The 26,572-nt window shown below is 42.3% G+C and overlaps 1 protein-coding gene and 1 long non-coding RNA gene across 2 annotated transcripts in view; one reads left to right on the top strand and one right to left on the bottom strand.

The window, feature by feature from the left end:
• Positions 1 to 11,907, bottom strand: part of DENND5A (DENN domain containing 5A) — a 112,336-nt gene extending 100,429 nt beyond the window's left edge. The window contains exon 1 of the mRNA XM_028116802.2: positions 11,737 to 11,907. Within this exon, the coding sequence (XP_027972603.1) occupies positions 11,737 to 11,845 (109 nt within the window). The 5' untranslated portion in view covers positions 11,846 to 11,907. The remainder of the gene's footprint in view (positions 1 to 11,736) is intronic.
• A 45-nt stretch (positions 11,908 to 11,952) lies between these two features.
• LOC114219277 (uncharacterized) lies at positions 11,953 to 22,670 on the top strand. Its single transcript, XR_015766641.1, has 2 exons — positions 11,953 to 12,769; positions 22,309 to 22,670. It is a non-coding gene; the product is annotated as an uncharacterized LOC114219277 (long non-coding RNA).
• Positions 22,671 to 26,572: the final 3,902 nt, after the last annotated feature.

Here is a 26,572-nt window from a genome sequence, read left to right as displayed (position 1 = left end):
AGTCTAAACTGTTGAAGAGGAAATTTGACAATATTATTAAAACTTAAAATGTGCACTCCTCAGACTCAACAAAGTCTAGTTTTAGCAATTAACCTTATAGAATGACTCCCATAGTATAAAAACATAGGTATAAGGATATCTGAAAAAAAGAAAAATTTGAAATATTCCATAGATCTTTATATTTATGTTGGATATTCTTTTTAAGAATATAAATGTTATTGGGGCACTTGGGTGGCTCAGTTGGTTGGGCGACTGCCTTCAGCGCGGGTCATGATCCTGGAGTCCCGGAATTGGGTCCCATATCAGCCTCCCTGCTCAGGGGGGTGTCTGCTTCCCCCTCTGACGCTCCCCTCTCTCATGGTCTCTCTTTCTCATTCTCTCTCTCTCAAATAAATAAAAGAATATAAATGTTATTTATAAATATATTACATGTTAGAATTTGAAAGAAATCCTTTTTACTTTAGCTTGTCTGAATGAGTTTCTGCTACCTGTGATTAACTCTTCACTGGGATCAACAAAATTTTAGAATACTTCATGATATTGAGAAATATTCATTACAGAACATTAAGTGAAAAAAATCAAAACACAAAATTTTACATTTCACTTTATCACAGTCTGTAGAAGTATACACACATACACCCACACATAGTAAGAACTGGAAAGAACTGATCTGTATATACACACATGCACACATATATAAAAATACATCGAGCTATATACTTAGGATCTGTGTTTAAGTTACATTGCAATAAAAATGTTTAAAAACTAGAAGGAACTACATAAAGACATCAAAATACTAACAGCTTAATTCTGGACAGAATTATGAGTCACTTATTTCTGTACCTTTCTATAATTTCTAAATTCCCTATAAGAAATTATATTTTAGGGCGCCTGAGTGGCTCAGTTGGTTAAGCGACTGCCTTCGCCTCAGGTCATGATCCTGGAGTCCTGGGATCGAGTCCCGCATCAGGCTCCCTGCTCAGCAGGGAGTCTGCTTCTCCCTCGGACCCTCCCCCCCCTCATGCTCTATCTCATTCTCTCTCTCAAATAAATAAATAAATAAATCTTTAAAAAATTTTTTAAAAAAAGTTTTTTAAAAAAAAGAAATTATATTTTATAATTCAAAGTTTTATTTTTAGAGAAAAATACCATGATCTTCAAACATGTTTTTTCCAACCCTCAGATTCTATAGTTTATGTACAGGTCCACAGGTGTTTTTCCACATATTAAATGAGCACTGAATTAATCAATGAATAAATCAGAGAGAATATGTTTTTGTTCAGGGTCACACCCAGAGCTAAGCCCTCTGTAGTAAATTTTGCAAGATATAAACTACAAAGCTAGAGAACAGTACTCTTTCCCTCTCCTGAACCCTATAAGGAACTGATCTTTTCTGAAGTTACCTGATTTATATGCCTGCCTCCTCAAAAGACTATGAGCTCAAGGACAGGAACTGTATCTCACACATCTATGCAAACAAGTGTCCTATCATCAGGTTGGTCTTTTAGTAAGAGAAAAGTATGGTAGAGGACTTTGGAGACAGGGAAAACAGGCTTCCAATTCTTGCTATATGATCTTGGGCACATTATTTAAATTCTCTGCACTTTAGGTCCCTAATGTATAAAATGGGGATAATGCCATCTCATACCTGGCATTGAAGTATATTCAATAAACAATAAACACCTATTAATTTAATTATCATCTATTATAACAGGATAAAATGCTACTTTAACCTCACTTTCTTACCTGTGTTCCCTATAACCTACAGTGTCCTTGTCAGTGGGATGGTGAGCTGAGAGTAGCACAAAAGTAGATAGAACAAAGCTAGCTGGTCCTTATGGAGACCGACACAATGACCTTGGCCTCACTAAATGCACCACACTCATAACCAACTGAGCTAAGCAGCTAACAGAGCAAGATCAGCAGACCAACAATCCTCCACAAAACACTACACATTCTTCTAGAAGATAAAACCACAAATGATTAAATACGCTTTCAACACAATAGAAATGCAGGGGAAAGAATGTGTTTCATACAGATGTGAAAAAGAAGAAGGCTAGGAGAAGAATATTAAGTAACTACTTAGCAAAGAAAGGGATTAAATACTATTTGGACATACAGAAGCTCAGAGGTAGCAAACTGGAATGGCTGTCAGTTCAGCAGGTGATACTCCTACATATCTGTTATGGTTTTTTCCCAATAAGAGATCATGATCCTGAGTCAAGAGAACTGGTTAAATAAATTAAAACCAGATTCATACTGGGTATTTACCCCAAACACAGATGTAGTGAAAAGAAGAGCCATATGCACCCCAATGTTCATAGCAGCAATGTCCACAATAGCCAGACTGTGGAAAGAGCCGAGATGCCCTTCAACAGATGAATGGATAAAGAAGATGTGGTCCATATATACAGTGGAATATTACTCAGCCATCAGAAAGGATGAATACCCAATTTTTACATCAATATGGATGGGACTGGAGATTATGCTAAGTGAAATAAGTCACGCAGAGAAAGTCAATTATCATATGGTCTCACTTATTTGTAGAACATAAGGAATAGCATGGAGGACATGAGGAGAAGGAAGGGAAAAATGAAGGGGGGATATCGGAGGGAGAAACCATGAGAGACTATGGACTCTGAGAAACAAACTGAGGGTTCTAGAGGGGAGGGGGGGGATGGGTTAGCCTGGTGATGGGTATTAAGGAGGGCAGTACTGCTTGGAACTCTGGGTGTTATACGAAAACAATGAAGCGTGGATCACTACATCAAAAACTAATGATGTATTGTATGGTGACTAACATAACATAATAAAATAAAATTTAAAAAAAACAGATTCATTAAAAAACTAAAAAGGCAGGTTCACCTGAACTATTATAAAATTTAGTTTTATAGGGGCACCTGGGTGGTTCAGTGGGTTGAGCGTCCGACTCTTGATTTCAGTTCAGGTCATGATCTCGGGGTCATGGGATGGAGCCCCACATAGGGCTCTGTGCTCAACACAGAGTCTGCTGGAGGTTATCTCCCTCTCCCTCTCCCTCTGCTCCTCCCTTGCTCGTATGCTCTCTAAAATAAGTAAATATTTTTAAAAATTTAGTTTTATAAATTAAAAATTATAAAACAATTGGAATGCAGTACAAAACACCTCTTCCATCACCATCTTACCTCTAAATCTGACTTTGACCCTCAACTTTTTGAGTATGGGAAAACAATCAATGCTATTCCTCTCTTCTACAGACCTCCACATTTCATCGCTTATTCAGCACTTAGAAAAGTTGTGGAAGCTTGGCTTAAATTCTAAAGGTTAAGTCTTGTGCTTTATATCAGAAAAAAAAAACCAAACAAACATGATTATATACAATTCTTTGAAAATCTGAATAGGCAGCCTCTATCATCTCATAATTAATAGAACAAATCTTTATCAGCAACTACTATGTAAAGCACTGTCTTTTAGCAAAGCTAAGAAATTTGTCTAGCTAACTCTGGGAAACAGGAATTTATAACATAACTTTATAATGTTTTAATTTTTATAATGACCTACAGTTTTTTATCATCAGTAAAAGAAAAATTAAGAAAAATTTTAATGGTCATTGTCAAATAAACACTCTGGGAAAAACAGGAAAAGGGACACCTAACTTACGTAAAATAAAATCTCTAATTTTCCTCAATATAACAATAATCAACACCTATCTTCACAACTAGGCTAAAACAGTGTCAGAGGGCTATCATTTTAAAACTACAGGGGCGACTGGTGGCTCAGTCGGTTAAGTGTCTGCCTTCAGCTTGGGTCATGATCTCAGGGTCCTGAGATCGAGCCCCCGGCATCATGCTCCCTGCTCAGCGGAGAGCCTGCTTCTCCCTCTCCCTCTGCTGCTCCCCTGCTTGTGCTCTCTCTCTCTCTGTCAAATAAATAAATAAAATCTTAAAAAAATAATAAAAATAAAATACATAAATAAAACTGCAAAACCAAAGAAAGAAAAGGACATCGGCTGATAAGTGAGAAAAGAACCAAGTCCTTTGACATTCCTGTGGAAAGTAATTCTAATGTATAAGAAAAATGCATGTAGAGGCGCCTGGGTGGCTTAGTCATTAAGCATCTGCCTTCAGCTTGGGTCATGATCCCAGGGTCCTGGGATCGAGCCCCGTATTGGGCTCCCTGCTCAGCGGGAAGCCTGCTTCTCCCTCTCCCACTCCCACTGCTTGTGTTCCTGCTCTCGCTATCTCTCTCTGTCAAATAAATAAATAAAATCTTTTTAAATAAATAAGCATGTAATTTGTTATAAACTGGTTTTATCCATTACAAATTGTAGCTTATGATTATCATTTCTAAATCATTTCCTCCTCTGCCTGCTTTTAAAAATCCCGGAAGTTTCTTTGTTGCTTCCCATAATATTTTTTCGTTATACAGAATATGGTAAACCAGAAGTTACAGCCAGCCTCCAAACTACAACCACAAAATATGCAAACTACAGCCTACACTGAGGGATTTCTGAGGTTAACAGACACAAACCCTTTTTTTTTTCAAAGAAAACAAACCTCAGACAAAAAAGCATTAAACATCCTGAAATAGCCACACCAAAAAGGGAGCTTCTTAGAAACAAAACCCTAGTAACTATTTGATCTCAGACAGACATTTCCAGAACTGATAACAGTGGGGTAGACAGGAAAATATATATATAAAATAACAACCAGCCTTAACTACAATTCAGACCATGAGTGACCTGGTTCCTCTCCCAACAGAGCTCTTCTACTGCAATGTGGGTTGGGGACTGAACTAAAAAGGTCACACCATAGCTCTGCTATTCAATGATTAAGCCATTGCTTCAGTTTTCCCAAATCTGTAACTAAAAACAATAATCTCATCAATGGTGTGACAGCAGGCAGAAGATATGGATTCTAACAGTTCTTTCTAATTTGCTAGGTGGCAATGGACAAAAAAATTATATTTCAAGTAGGGCTGAAAAAATTTTAAAACTCTTTAAAAGTACACTGCAAAACTATAAAGTCACTTACAAATATTAATCATTACCATCAGTCAAAAGTGATGGAAAGACTATCTCTCATTTCTAGCTCTGACTCTTTAAATTCTGTGACCAATATTAATGAACGCACACTCATATTATGTTTTGCCAACTAGGAATAGTTTAGAAGCCAAGGAATCCCACACTCACAGAGGAATGAAGCTTAACAAGAGGAACCTCCATAAACCTTCTTCTCCCTGCTTAGGACTCTCAGCACTCCATGAAAACTCTACTTTAGACTAACACAGCGAGTTCCACCTATACAGTAGATTACAGATGGCCTAGCAAAATTCTGACTTGACTTACCCATCACACTCATGAACAAAAAAATATTACTAACCTGGCTACCTTTAACAGGAAACTATGACAGATTCCAAGTATAAAATATTATACTTAAGGTCTCAGATATTAGACCTTAGTATAACATCTGAAAAACCTGATGATCTAAACTATACCTGTTCCCATCTCACTTCCTGGAGTCATATCTGATCCTCTAGGAGCATACTGAAAATAGCTTGTGAGCTGGCACATGCTCTCATTTTCCAACATGACAGGACTCTGTCACTCATAAACCCAGTCCAGGGTTCCATATACTCCAAACTAAAATCAGTCACCACAGGACATCTGGAACACAGACATTTGTCCATTATCTGCCTCACTTAGTAACTTTTGAAACTAAATCTAAAAATCTGGTATTGATAGCCTATGTGTAATCACTGAATTCCCTAAGTCACCAACTTCTAAAAGGTTAAGTCTTTCTTTCACTGGATCCTATGCCATATCCAGCAGGTTCCCTCATGTACACCTAGGTTCCTGAGAGACCTCTAAGACCCCTTGACAGTAATTCATATCCAGGGATGGCAGAGGAGTTGAGGAGCCAAGCCAAGTCCAAGAATGCCATCCACCAGAGTTAGCCAGAAAACAAGCTTATAAAAGGATATAGAACTGGAAACGGGCTTGCTAAAGGACGCCTTAGGCAAAAAAAAAAAAAAAAAAAAAAAAAAAACTGTTTCTAATCTAGGAGGGAAGGAAGGGCAGAGCAGAGTCTTAAGAGAATTTGGTTTAAGCACCAAACACTGTGATTTAGGATTTCCTCCTAAGAAGAGAGGAGCATGGCTCCAGTGCCATTCAGGTAAAATTCACTTACCTTCAATGTGATCTTCCCTACCTGAGGGAGTGCAAAGTGGGGTTCTCTCATGTTTAAGAATATACAGTCTCTCCAATTAAATTTAGCACGTAAATAAAAATTTTTTTTTATTTTTTTAAGTAGGCTCCATAACCAATGTGGGGCTTGAATTCATGACCCCAAGATCAAGAGTTGCATGCTTTATCCACTGAGCCAACCAGGCGCCCCAGCATGTACTTTTAACTGCCTTGGACTGCTCTGTTTTCTGTGTGTTGACCTCTTCTCTTGATTTCTCCTCTGCTCAACTTTAAAACAGGAAATATGTGACCTAACTTAGGAAATCTTCACCTGATTTAGCAACCTTGACCTCTGGAAGTTATCACAGACGCTTGAGGTAAGCTACCAGGATTTGAGTTTTGCTTCAGCTAGGAGTCTAGGATTCAGAGCAGAGGTGCTTTTAAACAATGACCATGAGAGAACCTGCATAAAATTGAAAGACTAGCAGAGGAAAATAAAAATAAAATAAAAATTATCTCATACTGACTCCCTGTTTGAAACTGGCTCATCAAGCTTTTTATAGCCACTTCACCTCTGGAAAGAGATAGCCTCTTTTTCTTTCTTTTATATAAGATATCCTTCTTAGCCATCAGGGATATGAAAATCAAAACCACAATGATATATATTCACACCCACTAGGACGCCTATAATAAAAAATAAAGTTAATAAGCGTTGGCAAGGACATGGAGAAAGTGGAACCTTCCTTCATACACTGCTAGTGGGAATGTAAACCAGTATAGTTGTACTGGAAAACGGTCTGGCAATTTCTCAAAAGGTTATTAAACACAGTTGCCATATGACACAGCAATTCCACTCCTAGGTATATACCCAAGAGAAATGCAAAGGTATCTCCACACAAAAACATGTACAGGGGCGCCTGGGTGGCTCATTTGGTTAAGTGTCTGCCTTTAGCTCGGGTCATGATCCCAAGGTCCTGAGATGGAGCCCCACATCAGGCTCCCTGCTCAGTGGGAAGCCTGCTTCTCCCTCTCCCTCTGCCATCCCCCTGCTTGTGCTCTCTCACTCTCTCTCTCAAATAAATAAATAAAATCTTAAAAAAAAAATGTACACAATGTTCACAGCAGCATTATTCATAGTAATCAAAAAGTATAAACAACCCAATGTCTATCAATTGATGGATAAATAAAATGTGGTATATTCCTACAAAAGAATATTATTCAGCCATAAAAAGAAATAACATACTGATAAATGCTTCAACATGGATGAACCTTGAAAATGTGCTAAATGAAAAAAGCCAGTCACAAAGACCCTATAGGACTCCATTTTATGAAATGTCCAGAACAAGCAAATCTATAGAGATCAAAAATAGATTAGTGGTTGCCTAGGGCTGAGGAGGGTTACAGAGTTGCAAGGAAAGGGGGAGTGACTGTTAATGGGTATGGGTCTTGGGCGGTGGGGGGGGGGGTAACGAATATATTCTAAAATTGACTATACTGATGACTGCACAACTCTGTAAATATACTAAAAACCACTAAACTGTACACTTTAAATATGTGAATTATATGGTATATGAATTTCATCACAATGAAGTTGTCTATATATAGGTATATATAAGAAAGAACATACACATACAAGTGATAAAATAAATGGAGCAGAATGTTAATCAGTGAATCTGGAAAAAGTATGTACTGAAGTTCTTTGTACTATTCATGTCAATGTTCAGTGTGAAATTATATGAAAAGAAAAAGCTAAAAAAATAAGATATCCCTCATGAAAATCACACATAGTATTCTTCCCTAATATGAAACAGAAACCTGCACTAGAAAAACTGCCATAATGTCTGCTCCTGCCCCTGCCAAACAAATATTTTACTTGTCCCCTCTACTCAAACGGATTACTGCAAAGCATCACTCAAATAGCAGAAAAGAAGAATGACATGTGACAAGGGAGAAAAATATTCTCCAACCTTCTCATGGCCTCAGTTTCTTCATCTATAAAATCAGAAGTTTATATAATCTCTTGAAGAGTGCTTCCACATTTGACATGCCATGAATTTTAGGTTCTAAATTCACTGCTCAATATGGTTAAGGAGGAATATGATCTCACCAGTCCTCTGACTTTTCTAGTCAGTAAGCATTTTTTTCTCTCTTCTGATATTAAGAGATGATTTCAGTATATTCTCAGTATTCTAAATAGACTCATACAGGACACTGGCCAGTCTCCTATCTATGGCCCCAAGCCCTTCTGTTCAATTCTTGGCAAGGCCCTCTGCTCAGAACCTGGGAAAACTGGAGTAGCGGATGCATGAACCAATACTTACATCTCAATGCTAGGTGCAGGTCAGTTCAGAGGAACTTAAAAAGATTCCAAAGTAAGAAACAGGTCACAAGTATTCTGGAACCTTTATTCTCAGGCAGAGACAGGGAAAGTTAAACTCAGGAATCCCATCTCACAGTAAGCCTTCTCCTGCAGTCACTGGTGGCGACCACAAGAAGAAAAAGGGGAAACTAAGATACCCAGGACATTCATGCATCAAAGGGGTAAAGAGGGACTGGACTCTACTACCATCTGCCTCCTCACTTAGGATGGGCCAACAGGAATGGAAAACATAAAGACAATTCTTACAGGTTTGCTTATCTCTCTGACAAGCTCAAAAAGCTAACAAGCAGACACTATTTCCTAAAGTTGGCTAAACTTATGATTCATTCATTGATCACCTCCCCCTCCAACCCAAAATACTTCAACTAACCTGAAAACAATTTTCATACCTTCCTCAGTTCCTTGCACAACAAATAAGCATATGACTTGCCTAATTACTTACTTATGAAAGAAAGGGGAAGTGGCAGGGAGAGACTCCTATACAATCCAGTGATTTGAGTTTATATTCAACACAGCAAGCTCTATGCTTCTTGTTGCAACATGAGAATGAATCTTAATCCTTCTCCACAAAACTAGAAGGAACAAATAAGTGTCTTCGATTTGCCTGTTCTGGATTCGCTTTGTAAGGGTATAGAAGTTCTCTGAAGTATAGAATTTAATTTGCATAGAGAGAACTTAAGACTCCTCAGTACCTCCCTAAAGACCTGGGTGCAATTCTCAATTTTTTATAGTTTGACTTATTATGACATCATCAGTTTGAGAGCTATAAGGCCAGCTATGGAGAGAAAACACACCCTGGAGAGTCTCAAGACTGACCTGCATAAAGCTATTTGTATTCTGGTTTTATTTTATTTAGATTCCCCCTGGGTAGTCCAGATTCCCCTACCAACTCACCAGAAATGAAATGAAGGAAAAAAAGAAACCCTTCAATCAGTGCCCATTCGAACAAAGGCCACCTACTGAATAAATGGTCTTGGCATTCCACTACTGCAACCACATTTAAAAAGACAGAAAAAATACTCTTTCTTCACACATTTTATACAATTGATTCCCCCTTTCTTTATTCTCCCAATAAGCTTTCACAGGGATATAATTTTAGCTTGCTGAAAAAGCAGATAATTAACAGATATTCACTAAAAGAAAAGTAACATTTTTGAGTGTCTACTTGATGAAATGCTTTTTACTTACATTCCGTTTTTTATAGATGAAGATCCCAGCAGAGTTATCTAACTTGCCCCATAGTCACAGGGATAGCCAACATACTGCAGAGGGTAATGTTTAACTGCAAAACCCATGCTCTCACTAACACATCACTTCCCAGCTTCATTCTTATGCTTTACCATTTGCAAACCATTCTCTTTATTTTCTAAAATCAAATTTTTTTTAAGATTTTATTTATTTGTCAGAGAGAGGGACTACAGGCAGGGGGAGTGCCAGGCAGAGGGAGAAGCAGGCTCCCCGCTGAGCAAGGAGCCGGATGTGGAACTGGATCCCAGGACCTTGGGATCATGATCTGAGCCAAAGGCAGACGCTTACCCGACTGAGCCACCCATGCATCCCTAAAATCAAATTTCTATATAATTTAGTAGACACTCAAAAGCACAGCATAAAAAAAAAAAAAACACTTGTGTAGGGCCACCACTTTAAAGTTTCTTTTACTGGGTTAAATTAATAACTGTGTTATTTTTAGTCTTTCTCAACATGTTAATGTTTTCTGAAGACCCAACCAGGCAATGTGATGCAGTTCAGTGTAAGAGAAGAGCACTGAACCAAAAGTCAGGCAATTAACAGAATGTAGGCCCTACTGTCCTTCCTGGGGCTCGTTTTCCTCTCTGAGGTCTCTTCCAGCTCCAACATTATGAACTGAATTCCAACAATTACATCACAAAGTCACAAATTTAATAAATACGAAACATAGATGAAAAACTAACATCTGTATTATAAGAATTTGAAGACCTAAAAAAGTGATCTTGAAACAATAATGTTGCCCCAACAAAAGGCCTAGTATTAAGAGCATTACTGCTTCATGATTTTTTTTCTCCATCTGGTATTAATTTGAGAAAATAGTGTATTTGTTCTGACCTTGTTAAAGGTCACCAATTTATCATGTTTTTTAAAAGATGGTCTATTGTCATTTGAAGTATGCACCTAAATTTTTTTTTATAAGAAACACTGGAATTTCTCTGGTGACAAAAAACAAAAACCCTGTCCTATTATCTCCGAAGCAAGGTAAAATTAGTCAATTGCATAATCACTTTCAGGAAACTTTGGTGACTACATCATGACAAAACACTGGAAAGGAAGATCCCTCATCAAATCAGGATGATACAACAAACCTCCGCGCACATGAAACCTGCAAACTGGACACTCCAGACAAAAACTTTTTCAAAACTGTTGCAATTCAAAGGCTCCAATGACAGTGCAGTGGAATTCATGGGGATTTTACAATTATCTTTTTCAATTCTTGTCAAATTTGATCTGGGCCCCATCTTCACTTTCCTACCACTTCCCCTCTGAAAGATGACTTGAGAAGCATCACTACCCAACCAAGAATCTCCCCTTTTACTCACGAATGAAGCTGGTCTCCTAACAGCCACCAATTACTTTTCATAAAAAGAGGCATGGCCCCGTGGTACAGGCCCTTTCTGGAACTAAGAGAGTTCTCACCCTTCTTGTTGTGGCTCAAGTTCACTTTATTACTTCATGTCCTATCAAACCAGGGGGCCCAGCCCAGGGCTGAGTTAAAACGGTTTTGAGGAACTGGCTTCTTGGGAAGAGGCCAGAAAAACTCACAAGTTTCTGTTTTGCTCTCCTTGTTGTTAAGTCTGGGTGGAACTTACTTTCAACTGAGATGTGGGATACCTTCTTCCCTCACTAGCGGGTGTTCGACAACAGGCTTACCTTCATCTTGTACTAAGTCGCCAGACAGAACCCACAACGCTTCCCCCTCCTCCTGGTCCCCTACTACAGGACCACAGCGCAGAGGGGAGTAGGGGCCGTTCGGACCCCTCCCGACTCAGAACCCCTCATCCCGCTTCCCCACCTCCAGCCCGACGCCCCCTTCCCCCGCGCCAGCCGTGGGTCCTGCGCACCGGCCCTCGCCCAGCTCCCGGGACAAAGCGGGGAGGTTTCCTCAAGGGTCCCCGGCCGCACCGGGCGCAGGGAAGCAGCCCCGGGCTCCGCGCGCACTCACCCGACAGCTCGTCCGGCTCCAGCCCGGTCTCGGTGTCCAGCCCGCAGATGACAAAGTAGTCGGCGAAACGACTGGGCGCCGAGCCCCCTCCGCCGCCGCCGCCGCTCATGGCGCCGGGGCCGAGCCGGGCCGGGCCGTGCGGAGCACGGAGCCCCCGCACCAGGGCGCCCGCCCGCCCTCAGGCCGCCCCTCCCGCCGCCGCCGCCGCTACCGCGGGTCGGGCCACCGCCCCCGGCCCTGGCCCGGTCCCCGCGGCCGCCGCGGCTGCCGTGACGGGGCAGGGGGGCACCGGGCCGCCCCGCGCCGCATCCTGGACGCCTTCCTCTCCGCGCCGCCGCCGCCGCCAGCCGAGAGCGCCGCGACCCGAGAGAGCCTGGAGAAGGGCGGAAAGCGCGGAGGAGAGCCCCCACCGCGACCCCCTCCCGCCGCGCCTGCGCAGGCGCCGTCGGGGAGGGGGCGGGCGCCTGGCGGAAAGGATGACGTGATGCTCTTCGTGCCCGAAGGGCCGCAGCTTCCCAGGCGGCCGCCGCAACGCGGCCAGCCACTGCCCGGCCAGCCGCAACCGCCACCCCCTCGAGGCTGCGACTCCTTCTGAGAGGATAAGGAGGTGAGGGATGAGTGGGCGCATGCCGCAGAGCTGAGACCCTGGTCCATGTTCTGTCCCCCCACCTACTCCTCACACTGGAGGTCCCGACGTCTCATTAACCCGGCCCTGTCACAGGGATGGGGTCAAAGGACTGAGCTCGGCAGCCCACCTCGTCCCATCTCCAGGCTAGACCTAGACCCCAGATAGCTCTTTCCCTCAGCCCCTGCACCTTGGCTTCCGTGCCCTGCCCTTTCCTCAGGAGAGCTGAAGATGCCCCCTTTTTTGGCGGGGGTGGATCAGCCAGTCCCATATTTACCTTTTTTTTACAAATGGGGAAACTAAGGCTTAGAAAGAAACAAGGACTATATAGAACCTAAGAGACAAACCCCGGACGAGAATTCTGGGCTCCTCCTGGTCAGCTCCCAGCTTCCTCACTCACCACCCCAGGTAGGTCTTTTCCCATGCACCAGACTGTCCCCTCTTCTCTCCTGGAGCCTCCAGAGGCTCAGGCCACTTAGGAGCTCCCCTTCCACTTCTGAGAATTTTCAGATCCATCTCTGAGCCGGTCCTCCTGAGAGAAAGTGGAGAAACTTGCTTCCTAGCCCTTGTCTTGGGACCCTCTGATTTGGTTTCCCACAGAAGATAGGCAGGAAACTGGAGATCAGAAGTCAGGAAGGCAATATAGTATGATGGTTACTATCATGGGCTCTAGAAACAGAATGCTCAGATTTGAATCCTGACTTTGTCATTTACTATGCGACCTTGGGCACTCTCCAGGTGCCAGCAGTCATATTTTTGTGAAGATTACATAAGATAAATGTGCAAACTGGTAAAATGGTCATAATGGTGCCTGGAACATAGATGGCATTCCATATTATTATAAATAATAATAATTTTTTTTTAATTTTTATTCCAGCAAGAGGTTTGCTTTGGCAGGCTGCCACTAAGGACTCTGGAAAGCAGCTGGTTTCCCCAAGGGCCAACCATGGGTTTTCTCCTGGGTACTTCTCTCAAGCACTGGTTCCCTTGGGGAGGGGGGCCTGGAGGTCACAACCAACATCACTGGGAACCATAGCACCTGCCCCTCCCTGTATGTAACCTGCCTGAACTGATGGGACAAAAAGGAGAGGGGAAGAAGCACCTGGGTGGCAGAGTTGGTTAGCATCCAACTATTGATCTCAGCTCAGGTCTTGATCTCAGTTCCGGTCTTGATCTCAGGGTCGTGAGTTTAAGCCCTGCATTGGGCTAAAAAAAAAAAAAGTGGGGAGGAGAAGGTAGGTTCACAAAGCCTATTCAGGATGATGCCCCACTCCATCCTGTATGTTGGGGACACAGAGACAGTAGAGGGGCTCAGAGAGCTAAATAATTATAGAGCATCTGGGGCATCTCCCCAGGTTGGGAGATGGTCAGGGAATGCTTCCAGAAGACAGTGTAATCCAATGTGAGTTCCAAAGGATCAAAGAAATTTCTCAAATAAAAAGGGAGAGAAAAAAGATGTTTCAGAAAGCATGGGTGACAACCGGGAGTGATTAAATGGTACATTCAGGGAGTGATTAAAATGGTACATTCAGGCAACAGCAAGTAATTCATTTCTATGTGAAATGGAGAATTAAAGGGGGATAAAACCAGGGAAAGAGGAGAGGGACAGAGCAGAAAAGGCTTCATACGCCAGGCCAGAGAATTTATCCTGTAGAGTGTGTGTCAGGGGTGGTAACTTAGAGGAATTTGAGCTGGGGAATGATAAGATCTGACCGACATCTTAAAATGACCACTGGGGGTGATATGGAAGAAGAGACTTGAAAAAGACTTAAAAGTCCTCAGTTTGAAAGTCCAGAGACTTTTTATCCGATGCATCCAGGGCAAGCAGGTACTGGGAGATCTCTCACATTAACTCAACCCATAAAACACAAGTTTGAAACAAAAGCCCAACTGTATTGATTTGCCCTGGGAAATGTAACTGCTCAGAGGCCCAGAATACTCAACCATAAAGTGATCTCCTTCCCAGTAGGAAGTATGTTTGGCAAAGTGATTGCTTCTTTTGAGAGTCAGAGAGAAAACAGAACCGGATGCTCTGTAGATTTAGTGTTTAAATAGCTGTGTGAGCTGAGGCACATAAGTTAACCTCTCTGGAATAAGAATAATCATTATTACCTTTCACAAGATTGCTTTGAAAATTGTTAAATTAGGGGCACCTGGGTGGCTCAGTCAGTTAAGTGGCTGCCTTCGGCTCAGGTCATGATCCCAGGGCCCTGGGATCGAGCCCCACATCAGGCTCCCTGCTCGGTGGGGAGCCTGCTTCTCCCTCTCCCTCTGCCTCCCTCTCTGCCTACTTGTGCTCTCTCTCTATCTCTCTGTCAAATAAATACGTAAAATCTTTAAAAGAAAATTGTTAAATTAATTTTTTTAAAGATTTTATGTATTTATTTGTCAGAGAGAGAGACAGAATGAGCACAAGCAGGCAGAGGGAGAAGCAGGCTCCCCACTAAGCAGGGAGCCCTATGCGGGACTCATCCCAGGACCCTGGGATCATGACCTGAGCCGAAGGCAGACGCTTAACCAACTGAGCCACCCAGGTGTCCCTGTTAAATTAATTTTTAAAAATCAATGGAGGGGTGCCTGGGTGGCTCAGTCGGTTAAGTGTCTGCCTTCGGCTCAGGTCATAATCCCAAGGGTCCTGGGATCGAGCCCCGTATAGGGCTCCCTGCTCGGCGGAGAGCCTGCTTCTCCCTCTCCCTCTGTCTGCTGCTCTGCCTACTTGTGCTCTCTATCTCTGTTAAATAAATAAATAAAAATCTTTTAAAAAAATCAAAGGAAAAAGGACTTTCATATATCTGGGACATGATATACTCTTAATAAGTGGCATATTGGGGCACCCATCTCACGATGAAGGACATGAGAGAGAGCAAGAGGACATTTGAGGGAAGGTAATTCCAGGAAAGGGCATGAAGCCGAAGTGTGCCTAGAGTGCTCAAGGAGTTATAAGAAGGCTAGGGCAGCTACAAAGGCCTGGGGTGGGAGGAGTGGTAGAAGATTGTAGAAGGTGTGGATTTAGCTTGTAGTTCACCAAAAAATGTTTCTCCTTCCACAGTGTGTGGAGTTGTCCCTAGGAAGCAGCTGTCTGGTCATGGCAACTTTTTCCAGTCCCACTTGCATCTAGATGTGGCCACGTGACTAGTTCTCACCAATGGAATGTGTGCAGGAATTTATGTGTGTCACTGCTGGGTCAGGGTATTTAAGAAGCAAATAAGGCTTCTCTCTCTCTTTTATGCCTTCCACCAGCTAGAAGTAGAGGATTCTGAGGTTCTAAGGAATGGTAAAACAGAAGACAGAAGGAGCCTGGATCTCTGAAACAAGCACATAGAGGAAAGGCTCCAGCTGACCAAGAATACCCACACTGGACTGTTTTGTTTTGTTTTGTTTTGTTTTGTTTTGTTTTAAAGATTTTATTTATTTATTTGACAGAGAGAGACACAGAGAGAGAGGGAACACAAGTAGGGGGAGTGGGAGAGGGAGAAGCAGGCTTCCCGCGGAGCAGGGAGCCAGATGCGGGGCTCAAACCCAGGACCCCGGGACCATGACCTGAGCCGAAGGCAGACGCCCAACAACTGAGCCACCCAGGCGCACCCACACTGGACTGTTTTGTGAGCAAGAAATAAACTTCAATTATGTTAAGCCCCTAGTACTGTGGAGTTTATTTGTTAAGCAGCTATAGCACTACCATCACCAAAGCAGAAGAATTTGGGGGTGGGGCTAGGCAGATTACAGAGAGCTTTGTAGGCACACTGTAAAGATTTGGCTTTGTCTCTGAATAAACTGAAGAGTTACTGGAGAGTTTTGAATAAAAGAGAGTCATGACTTTGTTTAAAAGGACATCCAAGGCACTGTTTTAAGCACTCTATACATATTAACTCTGCCTAAAACTTGTCCTTACACTCAAGATTTGTGTATCTAACTGACTTCTTATCATCTCAGTTTGGAGTTCTAAAAGGCATCTCCAAGTTAACATATTCCAAATCAGATTTCTGATTTGCCCCCATAATGCTGCCCTTTCCACATTCTTCCCCCATCTCAATAAATGGCAACCCCATTCTTTCAGCTCACGCAAAAACCTTACATTCATTCTTGATTTCTCTCCTCTCTGTCTTTCTCTCCCTCTCCTCTGTCTCTCTCTCTCCCTCTCCCCTTCAAAAACACACACATTAGAAAATTCTATTAGTGGGGTGCCTGGGTGGCTCAGTGAGTTAAGCATCTGCCTTAGGCTCGGGTCATGATCCGGGGGTCCTAGGATCAAGCCCCATGCCGGGCTCCCTGCTCAGCAGAGAGCCTGCTTCTTCTCCCTCTGCCTCTCCCTTCTCCCTCTCCCCTCTGCTCTTGCTCACTTTCTCTCTCAAATAAATAAATAAAATCAGGGCGCCTGGGTGGCTCAGTGGTTAAGCCTCTGCCTTCGGCTCAGGTCATGACCCCAGGGTCCTGGGATCGAGTCCCGCATCAGGCTCCCTGCTCAGCGGGGAGCCTGCTTCTCCCTCTCCCTCTGCCATTCCCCCTCCTTGTGTGCTCTCTCTTTTGCTATCTCTGTCAAATAAATAAATAAAAATCTTTAAAAAAATAAATAATAAAGGGCGCCTGGGTGGCTCAGTTGATAAAGCGACTGCCTTCGGCTCAGGTCATGATTCTGGAGTCCTGGGATCTAGTCCCACATCAGGCTTCCTGCTCAGCAGGGAGTCTGCTTCTCCCTCTGACCCTTTTCCCTCTCGTGCTCTCTATCTCTCATTCTCTCTCTCTCAAATAAATAAAATCTTTAAAAATAAATAAATAAATAAAATCGTAAAAAAATAGAAAATTCTATTAGTTCTGAAAAACAATGAATAAAGCATAGCACGGTACTGTCCAACTTTTAATCCCTTTAAAATTATCTGGCTCAAAAGTTACAAGGAAACTGAAAAAAGAACAAGCTACTGAAAGTGTGAAACATTTTGGTTATATGAAATCCAGAAAATCACTAAGCATAGTTTGAAAAATACTTTGGAACTTCATAAGTTTCCTCTACTTTTAGTGAGTGTTGCTAGATAATGATATCAATAATGGAAAAACTGGGAAATAAAAATAAGTTCATAGTGTATGAAACATAATGATATATGCAATGCATGGATAAACCCCTCATTTTAATATAAAAATATATAATTTGTATTAATAAATCAGTTTCCTTTTGCTTGATATATATTCAATAAGTTGGGTTTTTTTAAGTAAGCTCTATGCCCAGTGTGGGGCTTGAACTCACAACCCAAAATCAAGAGTCACATGCTCTACTGACTGAGCCAGGCAGGCACCCCTCAACAAGTACTTTTAAAATACCAGTTTGAAGGGACACCAGGTTGTTTGCCCTTTTATTACTCTCTGGAGTGTTGGTGCTGCCCTGGAGGAATGTAGGAATAACAGGGCTGTCTATACCTTGCAAGTCTCTACCCTGAAAAAGCAACACCAAAGTAAAGGAGAGGGATGATATGATCACAACAGATCACCCAATAGCAGAACCAAACCCTGCTTTGAAAGATGGAATAAGGGGCGCCTGGGTGGCGCAATCGTTAAAACATCTGCCTTTGGCTCAGGTCAGGGATCGAGCCCCAAATCAGGCTCCCTGCTCAGCGGGAAGCCTGCTTCTCCCTCTCCCACGCCCCCTGCTTGTGTTCCCTCTCTCGCTGTGTCTCTCTCTGTCAAATAAATAAAATCTTAAAAAAGAAAAAAAAAGAAAGATGGAAAAGGTCATTGGTGTATCTTGGATCAAAACTAACTGGAAAAATATATATATATATATATATATATATGTGCATTGTAGTATGTAACAGCAAAGACAAACAGAAAAACTAAGTGGTAACAATCAATATCCAGCTATAGGAGACAAGTCAAAGAAACTACAGTTTGTGCAAAACTTGAAATATTACTCATGTGTAAAACAAAACAAGCAAGAGAAAGAAGGAAAGACAAAAAGGAGACTCATTGTGTGCTGATATGGAAAAATAGCCAAGATATATTGTTAATGTAAAAAACAAGGTGCAAAACAGTGTGTGTAATAGCTAAAATATGGAAGCAACCCAAGCGTCCATCCATGAACGAATGAATAAGCAAAATGTAGTATGGAATGGAATATTGGAATATTATTTAGCCTTAAAAAGGAAGGACAATCAGACACATGCTACACCATGGATGAACCTTAAGGACATTACACTAAATGAAATAAGCCAGTCACAAAAAGACAAATACTATATAATTCCACTTACATGAGTTGCCTAGACTAGTTGAAATCCTGGAGACTGAAAGTAGAACGGTGGTTGTCAGGGGTTGGTGGGGAGAGAAGAATGAGGAGTCATTATTTGATGGGTATAGAGTTTCCATTTTGCAAGACAAAAGAGTTCTAGAGATGGATGGTGGTGATGGTTGCAAAACACTATCAATGTACTTAATACCACTGAACTGTACACTTAAACAAGATTAGTATGGTAAATTTTATGTTATGTACATTTATTTTACCACAAATTTTTAAATTGAGAAGAAAACCCACAGTCAGGGAAATAATTGAATTTCAAGGTAACTCATCATTCAGTCTTTAGTTGTTCTGAACTTACTTCCTGGATACTAGCTTTTTTTTTTTTTTTTAATCAAAGAGAGAGAGAGGGAGAGGCAGAGGGAGAGAAAGAATCTTAAGCAGTCTCCAAGCCCAGCACGGAGCCCCACCCAGCACAGAGCCCCACACAGGGCTTGATGCAGGGCTCGATCTCAGGACCCTGAGATCATGACTTGAGCCAAAATCAAGAATTGGACACTTAACCAACTGAACAACCTAGGTGCCCCTGGACACTAGCTTTTAAAAAGGAAAGGGTAGGAGTTCCCGAGTGGCTCATTTGGTTAAGCGTCTACCTTTGGCTCAGGTCATGGTCCCAGGGTCATGGGATCTAGTCCTGCATCGGGCTCCCTGCTCAGCGGGGAACCTACTTCTACTTCTGCCTGCCACTCCCCCTGTTTGTGTTCTCTCTCTCTCTCTCTCTGACAAATAAAATCTTAAAAAAAAAAGAAAGCTCCCTCTCCAGTTGTTGCTGGTACTCTGGACCAGTATCAGCAGGTCCTCCAGATGCCTGTCACTTAGTTCTGTAGTCTCTAGTCTTGTCCATGAAGAATTTCTGTACAGGATCAAGTTCCTTATTAAATGCCATTGCTGGGGTGCCTGGGTGGCTCAGTTGGTTGGGCGACTGCCTTCGGCTCAGGTCATGATCCTGGAGTCCTGGGATCGAGTCCCACATCGGGCTCCCTGCTCGGCGGGGGGTCTGCTTCTCCCTCTGACCCTCTTCCCTCTCATGCTCTCTGTCTCTCATTCTCTCTCTCTCAGATAAATAAAATCTTTAAAAAAAATAAAATAAAATAAATAAATAAATGCCATTGCTATAACGCCAATGTTGCTCCTCAAATGGACTGAGACTGCAGACCTAATGACAGAGGAGAACCTGAAGAGCTTCTGAAGAATCACAGTGATTCTGTTGTGGACAGGAAACATCTCGGAGACAGTCTGTGACTGGCCGGCTCTAGACAAGACAGACGAAAGACAGCTCTTAATGGAACTGAAAATTCTGTAAATAACTGAAAATTACCTTACAGAAATGTATGCTAAGATAGCACTTCTTAGTTAATGTGAAATGGCTCAGTTTCCTGATTTATAAATTTTACCGTTGGGATTTTTAGTAGAATAAATATTGGTATTATGACATTCCCGTAATAATACGGGTCTCTGAAATCAGATTCCCCAGGTTCAAATCTCAACTTTACCATTTACAAAATCTGTAATGTTAGGTAAATTTCTTAACCTCTCTAAATGGAGATAATACTACCGGTCTCGTGTTTGCTGTAGGAGTTAAATGAGATGATACATGTAAAAAAAACAAGGGTGTACAATATGTTATTATCTGTGTGAAAAAAGAGAAAACAAAAGAACTATGTACTTTCTTTCTTGTATATACATATACTATTTTTGGAAAAATAAGACATTGTTAAAATTGATTACTTCTAGGGAAGGAAACTGAATGGCAGGGATAAGAGATAGAAGGGAAATGTTTCATTGTACTTTTTGGGTATTGAACCATAATGATGTATTATCTCTTCAAAAATAAATAATAACAAACCGAGGGGTGCTGGAGGGGAGGGAGGTGGGAGGATGGGGTAACTGGGTGATAGGCATTAAGGAGGGCATGTGATGTAATGAGCACTGGGTGTTATATAAGACTGATGAATCACTGACCTCTGCCTCAGAAACCAATAATACATTATATGTTAATTAATTGAAATTAAATTAAAAATAAATCATTTTTTAAAAATAAATAAGTAATATTAAAACTTTTTAGGGGCGCCTGGGTGGCTCAGTTGGTTAAGCATCTACCTTCGGCTCAGGTCATGATCCTGGAGTCCTGGGATTGAGCCTCCCATCCATCAGGCTCCCCACTCAGTGGGGAGTCTGCTTCTCCCTCTACCCCTCACCTTCCTTGTGCCTTAGAATAGGGTCTTGCTGCCCCAACTCAGACTTGTAATTCCAAAAGGAAGAGCTATGTGGGTCCAAAAATCCCTGGGCCAATGGCCTTTGTCCACTAAAAAACTCAGGAAGCAGAAGCATCCCCACCTTCTCCTTCCAAGCTAGGCCTGCCCTGGGCCCAAAGAGAAAAGCAAGTGGTGGGACACTGTTAGGCAAATATGAGGACCCTCACATGACCTGACATACTATACAGGCAAGGAGGCTAGAACACCCCTCCCTTAACCTTCCCATCTATACATTCGTACCTTGGCTCCATATAAAGAGCCTCTGAAGAGAGGATAGGGCCGAGGCGGGATTCCAAGCAAATACCAGATTAATTGTCCTCCTTCACCTGTTGACCACATTCAGGGCCGAGCTCATGCCCCACCTCTTCTAAGGGTCCTCCACTGAGAACCCCTAGAACCCTCTTCATCTCATCACACAGGGCTTTGATACCAGCTGCTCAGTTTCCTTCCCCCAAAGCAATCAATGTTAGCAATGTCTTGTTTATCCTTCCAGAGATAGTCTATGCCTGTACTAACAGGGGCACTTCCTCCAACAAGACTGGAATCAACTCAACTCCACCCAGGCAGAACCTGTCCACTCCCCAGCTCACAGCACAGCATTCAAGACAAATCAGCTGATGAACCCTTATTCTCCAATGCTCAGTGAAGAGTTCATTGTGTGCAAAATGAAATGAATCTCACTGATGATACAGAGAAACGGATGCTTTACAATATGGGCTTTCTTAAGACTAGAAACACAAATTCAGCTAGATATAGACTGACAGGCCCACAGCCATCTGTGGCAGCCAGTTCCTTCTGCACAGGGATCCATCTCTACAAAAGTCACACAGGCTTCACTTTCCCATGCCCTACTGTCCCACCAGCACCCCGGACCTCATTCATAACCAGCATCAGGCTCCTCATATCTCTCAATGACAAGAGCTCCCCGAATTGCTTAAAAATTAGACATCATCCTTCCACCGCCATAACCCCCAGTAACAAAGAAGCCCCAAAGAAGAGTCAGCATCAAGCAGTATCTGATGGCTAATGGCATGGGGAAATATGAAGTTGAGCAACAAGAGAAGCAAATTGCAGATAAGGTCCACAAGTGATGCAACGTTCCCAGAAGTAGTTCATGAGCACATGCATATGCATATCTTTGTACATGTCTGTTTGAGTTTATATGTAAGTGAGCATCTGTGCATAGGGTTGATCATGTATATGTGCGCATTTATGTATATTAGATTATGTTTGTGTATTTGCATGTGCAAATAATTGTATGGTGTTGGTATGTGTGTGTGTGTGTTGTGCGTACCTGAGGAGGCTGAGACAGGGCAGACTGGCAAGACCAGATAAGCAGAGGGATATGTCTGCCTCTTGACAAACCCAGGAGTGACTCACTGGTGGTCCGCTCTTTCCCTCTATCCTCTTAGGTTGACGAGTCTTTTGAGAGTCTGGGTGGATGGCCTTATACGTGCTGTTGCCAGCCCTCTCCCTTGGACTGTGAACATAGTGGCCTCACTCTTCCCATCAACTTGAGGGCCAAGAACTTCCTGGGAAAGGCCAGATGGTCCAGTGAAGAAGTGAAAGGCCCTTGGACAAGATCCCAAAAGGAAGATATATTTAACTGTGGCTGAACTCTCAAAAATTTCTTTGGGGTGATGAAATTATAATGTATCTTGATTGTGGTGGTGGCTACATAATTGTTTGTATTTCATATCTCACAGAACGATACACTAAAAAGAGTGAATTTGACTATATGTAAATGATACCTTAATAAAAAAATGAGAAAACATCTATAGAATTGATAATTGAATATTTTAGCATTTTTTCCAACTGACTGTAAACAAAAACATAGAGTCATGCTATCAGTTTTCCAAGTTATATCAATCTGCCTTTAGTGTGACAGACAGAAAAAATCATACCAGAATTATTATAGAGAAAACTAATGATATTTATTTATTAGATGATTAAATTTATAATAATGATATCAACAAAATTCAAACAGCACATCAAGAATTAACTGTAATCAAAATAAACTGAATTTCTAAAGTTCAGGGCATTATGTCCTAGAACGTATTTGGAGAACACTTTGTCTTTCTTCATGCATAGGGGTTGCTCCACTTTTAAGAGTACAATTTAATGTATTCTGCGGACAAAGAAGAGATATAACTAGGTCACTAGTAAGTGGGGAGCTTACAAAATAATTATTAGTCATTGTTATTAAATGCAATGCATTCACAATATCCAATAATCTTTTGGCAAATGTTAATGAAATGGTTTGGGCCCTTTCTGAGTCTGACTAAAGGTTCATAAAACTTCAGGAAAAAGAAGAGGGGGCGCCTGGGTGGCGCAGTCTTTAGGCATCTGCCTTCGGCTCAGGTCGTGATCCCAGGGTCCTGGAATGGAGCCCTGCATCGGGCTCCCTGCTCGGCAGGTAGCCTGCTTCTCCCTCTCCCACTCCCCCTGCTTGTGTTCCTGCTCTATCTTTCTCTTCGTCAAATAAATAAATAAAATTTTTTTTAAAAAAAAGAAGAGAAGAAGGATGAAGAAAGAAGCAGATGCTCATTCATGGGGATTGAGAAGGCGCCTGGGTCAGGAGCCAGGGAACCCAAGCTAGAATCCTAATTCTGCAATTTACTCAGATGATGTGACCTCAGACAGACCCCTAGCTCCCTCAAGTCTTTGGCTCACCCACTTCTGTGAAGAAGGGCTTGGCCATGAGCAGGGTTTCCAATAGCTGCATCTTTGAGAGTCCTTTTATTTTTTTCCCACTCCAGGGATGCTATAATTAGAAAGAGGGCGCCTGGATGACTCAGATGGTTAAGCGTCTGCCTTCGGCTCAGGTCAGGATCCCAGGGTCCTGGGATCGAGTCCCGCATCGGGCTCCCTGCTCCTTGGGAGCCTGCTTCTCCCTCTGCTTCTCTCTCTCTCTGTCTCTCATGAATAAATAAAATAAAATCTTAAAAAAAAATTTTTTTTAAAAATTAGAAAGATATCTCTGGGGTTGCCTGGGTGGCTCAGTCGATGAAGTATCTGCCTTCAGCTCAGGTTATGATCCCAGGGTCCTGGAATCGAGTCCCACATCAGGCTCCCTGCTCAGTGGGGAGCTTGCTTCCCCCTCTGTCTGCTGCTTCCCCGCTTGTGCTCTCTGTCTCTCTTTCTCTGACAAATAAATAAGTAAAATCTTTAAAAAAAAAAAAAGAAAAGAAAGATGTCTCTGAAACAAATTGCATGTAGTCAGTTTTCCCATGTTTTATGAATAAAAGATACATTCATCTGATGTTAAGATTTTTTAAAAAGGTTTATTTATTTATTTTGGAGAAAGAGAGAGAGACAGAGGGGGTAAGCAGGGGTAGGAACAGAGGAGAGAATCTTCAAGCAGAATCCCCGCTGAGCAGGAGCCAGTTGCTGGGCTCAATCCCACCACCCAGGAGATCATGACCTGAGCAGAAACCAAGAGTTGGACGCTCAACCGACTATGCCACCCAGGTGCCCCTGATGTTAAGAATTTTTTTTTAAGATTTTTTATTTATTCATTTGAGAGAGAGTGTGGGCAAGAGTATAAGGGGGTGGGTCAGAGGGAGAGGGAGATGCAGGCTCCCGGCTGAGCAGAGAGCCTGACACAGGGCTCGATCTCAGGACCCTGGGATCATGACCCGAGCCAAAGACAGATGTCCAACCAACTGAGCCACCCAGGTGCCCCAAGATTTTTTAATTAGCACAAAATATGTGGATCACAAAGAGTTAATGTAATTCCAGCCAAAAGCAAAAAAAAGTTAGGGGTTTGTATTTTGTATTTTATTTTTGCCTGTAGAGGCTTCCTCTACATAAAAATATTATTTCCGTCCACTCGGCTTTGTCAGGTGTTGGAACTGGCCAAAAATCCCCACCATGACGATCTTCACTGCTGCCAAGAGGTAAGGCAATGTAAAAAAGAGCAACAACTGGTTTCCATTCTCAAACAAGGCCTCTGAGACTGGGAGCCAGAGGTATGCCTGGGCCACCCGTAGGCCTGCCACCTCACCCCTGCCAAACACCCACTAAGATTGCCAAGTTCAGGTTGTGAGTTGTCTGCGTGTGTGCCTCTGGCCCCCAGGGGCCCTGAAGGTAACAGGCAGGGCTGCCACTCACGTTTTTACAGATGACCATGGCCGGAGAGACACCATTCACTGCAGTCACTATTAATGTATAAAGTTATTATGACAGTTTTCCAACAGATGGCAGTAAAGTATCTTAAGAAAGGGGCACCTTTTTCTAGTTCACTCAAAAATCACAGTATGAGCTAATGACAGGGCTGCATTTTCTCCACGTTGCCCAAAGTGGTGCCAGTAGATAGCACAACACAGGAAGTATGACTGGGCCTCAGAGAACTAAAAAGTAGTTGAGTCAACACCCATCCCTACCTCCTTCGGTTATGCCCAGGGCCAGCTTCCTGGTGTTTCACCTATGCCCAGGGCTCTGTATTCAGAAGGGCTAAGCCCTCGGTCTAATGTTCGGCAGTAGTCGTTTTAAAATCCTTCATAATTTTATCTTGGAACTTGTACTTTGTAAGTGAAGTCTTATGGGACAAAGGAGTGTGCACATGAGCAGACGCTGTATGAGCAATATGCACATCTGCTGTTCTTTGCTGCCTTGTTCCCACAGAGCATTTGCAATACTCCATGAGCAGACAATTCTGATGGGCTTGTGATACCTGGGAGTTCAGCGAAACTAGCATGTTATGTCTACAACTGCATAAGCAGGGGTGCTGACTGTCCTGACGGGATATGCTTTCCCTTCAAACCAGAACTTGGTTTGAACGCAGAAAGAAGGCAATGTCATTCTAAGAAACACAAGCTACCAAGGAACCCTATCACATTCTTATGTATGTGACTTCCTTGTAGCAATCACTTGCTTAAAATGATGACATGGAAGCAAAGGGAAAAACGGGGCGATCCATGGTTTCTTCTCCTTTCAGTCCTTCCTTACTCATCAGTAAATAGAAGGCAGAGACTGTTGGTAGAATGTGCATAGATCAAGAAGTGACATAAAAACAGTTGAGTTACTTTCTGCAGCATTTCTACTATTCATGTAAGAATTGAACATATATGCATGTATGTGCTTCAGAGTAGAACTGTATCATTTCAGAGATTCCACGCGCAGTTAAATACTCTTGTATTAGCATTTAAAACCAGCACAGCACAATATAAAGATAAACGTAAGCTAATAATTTACAATTTTAACTTTACTTAGAAAAATGTTAAATAGAAAATAAAAATACCATAACAAGTCAAGAAGGAGACCCTGGAAGAAAGGGGAAAAAAATCTCTTTATTTTACTACCTTTAATGGCACTTTTTCCTGCCTTTTGAATAAAGGGCTCTGCGTTTTTATTTTGCACTGAGCCCTGCAAATTATGTAGCTGGCCCTGATTATTCTTTTCTGTATTGCTGAGGCTGGAAAGCTACAAACTCTAACAACTAGAATTCTGCATGCAAAATAGTTTCCACAAATTAAATGCCCTTGCAAGAAATTTGAATGGAAGAGAAACAGATGCTATTTTCCTGCTTTTGGCAGTGTTCTATGGGGAGGAAGGATTGTAGAGATGCCAATGGCCCAGCTCTAGCCTTGTGGATGATATGACAGAGTTTCAGTGGCAAAAGTAGCAGGCTCTTGTGGGCGCCTGGGTGGCTCAGTCGTTAAGCGTCTGCCTTCG

The sequence above is a fragment of the Eumetopias jubatus genome, unplaced genomic scaffold, assembly GCF_037043125.1.
Source record: "Eumetopias jubatus isolate StellerSeaLion01/CBP00866 unplaced genomic scaffold, mEumJub1_p1.0 scaffold_13, whole genome shotgun sequence".
NCBI lineage: Eukaryota > Metazoa > Chordata > Mammalia > Carnivora > Otariidae > Eumetopias > Eumetopias jubatus.
This window is presented reverse-complemented; position numbering and strand designations above follow the sequence as displayed.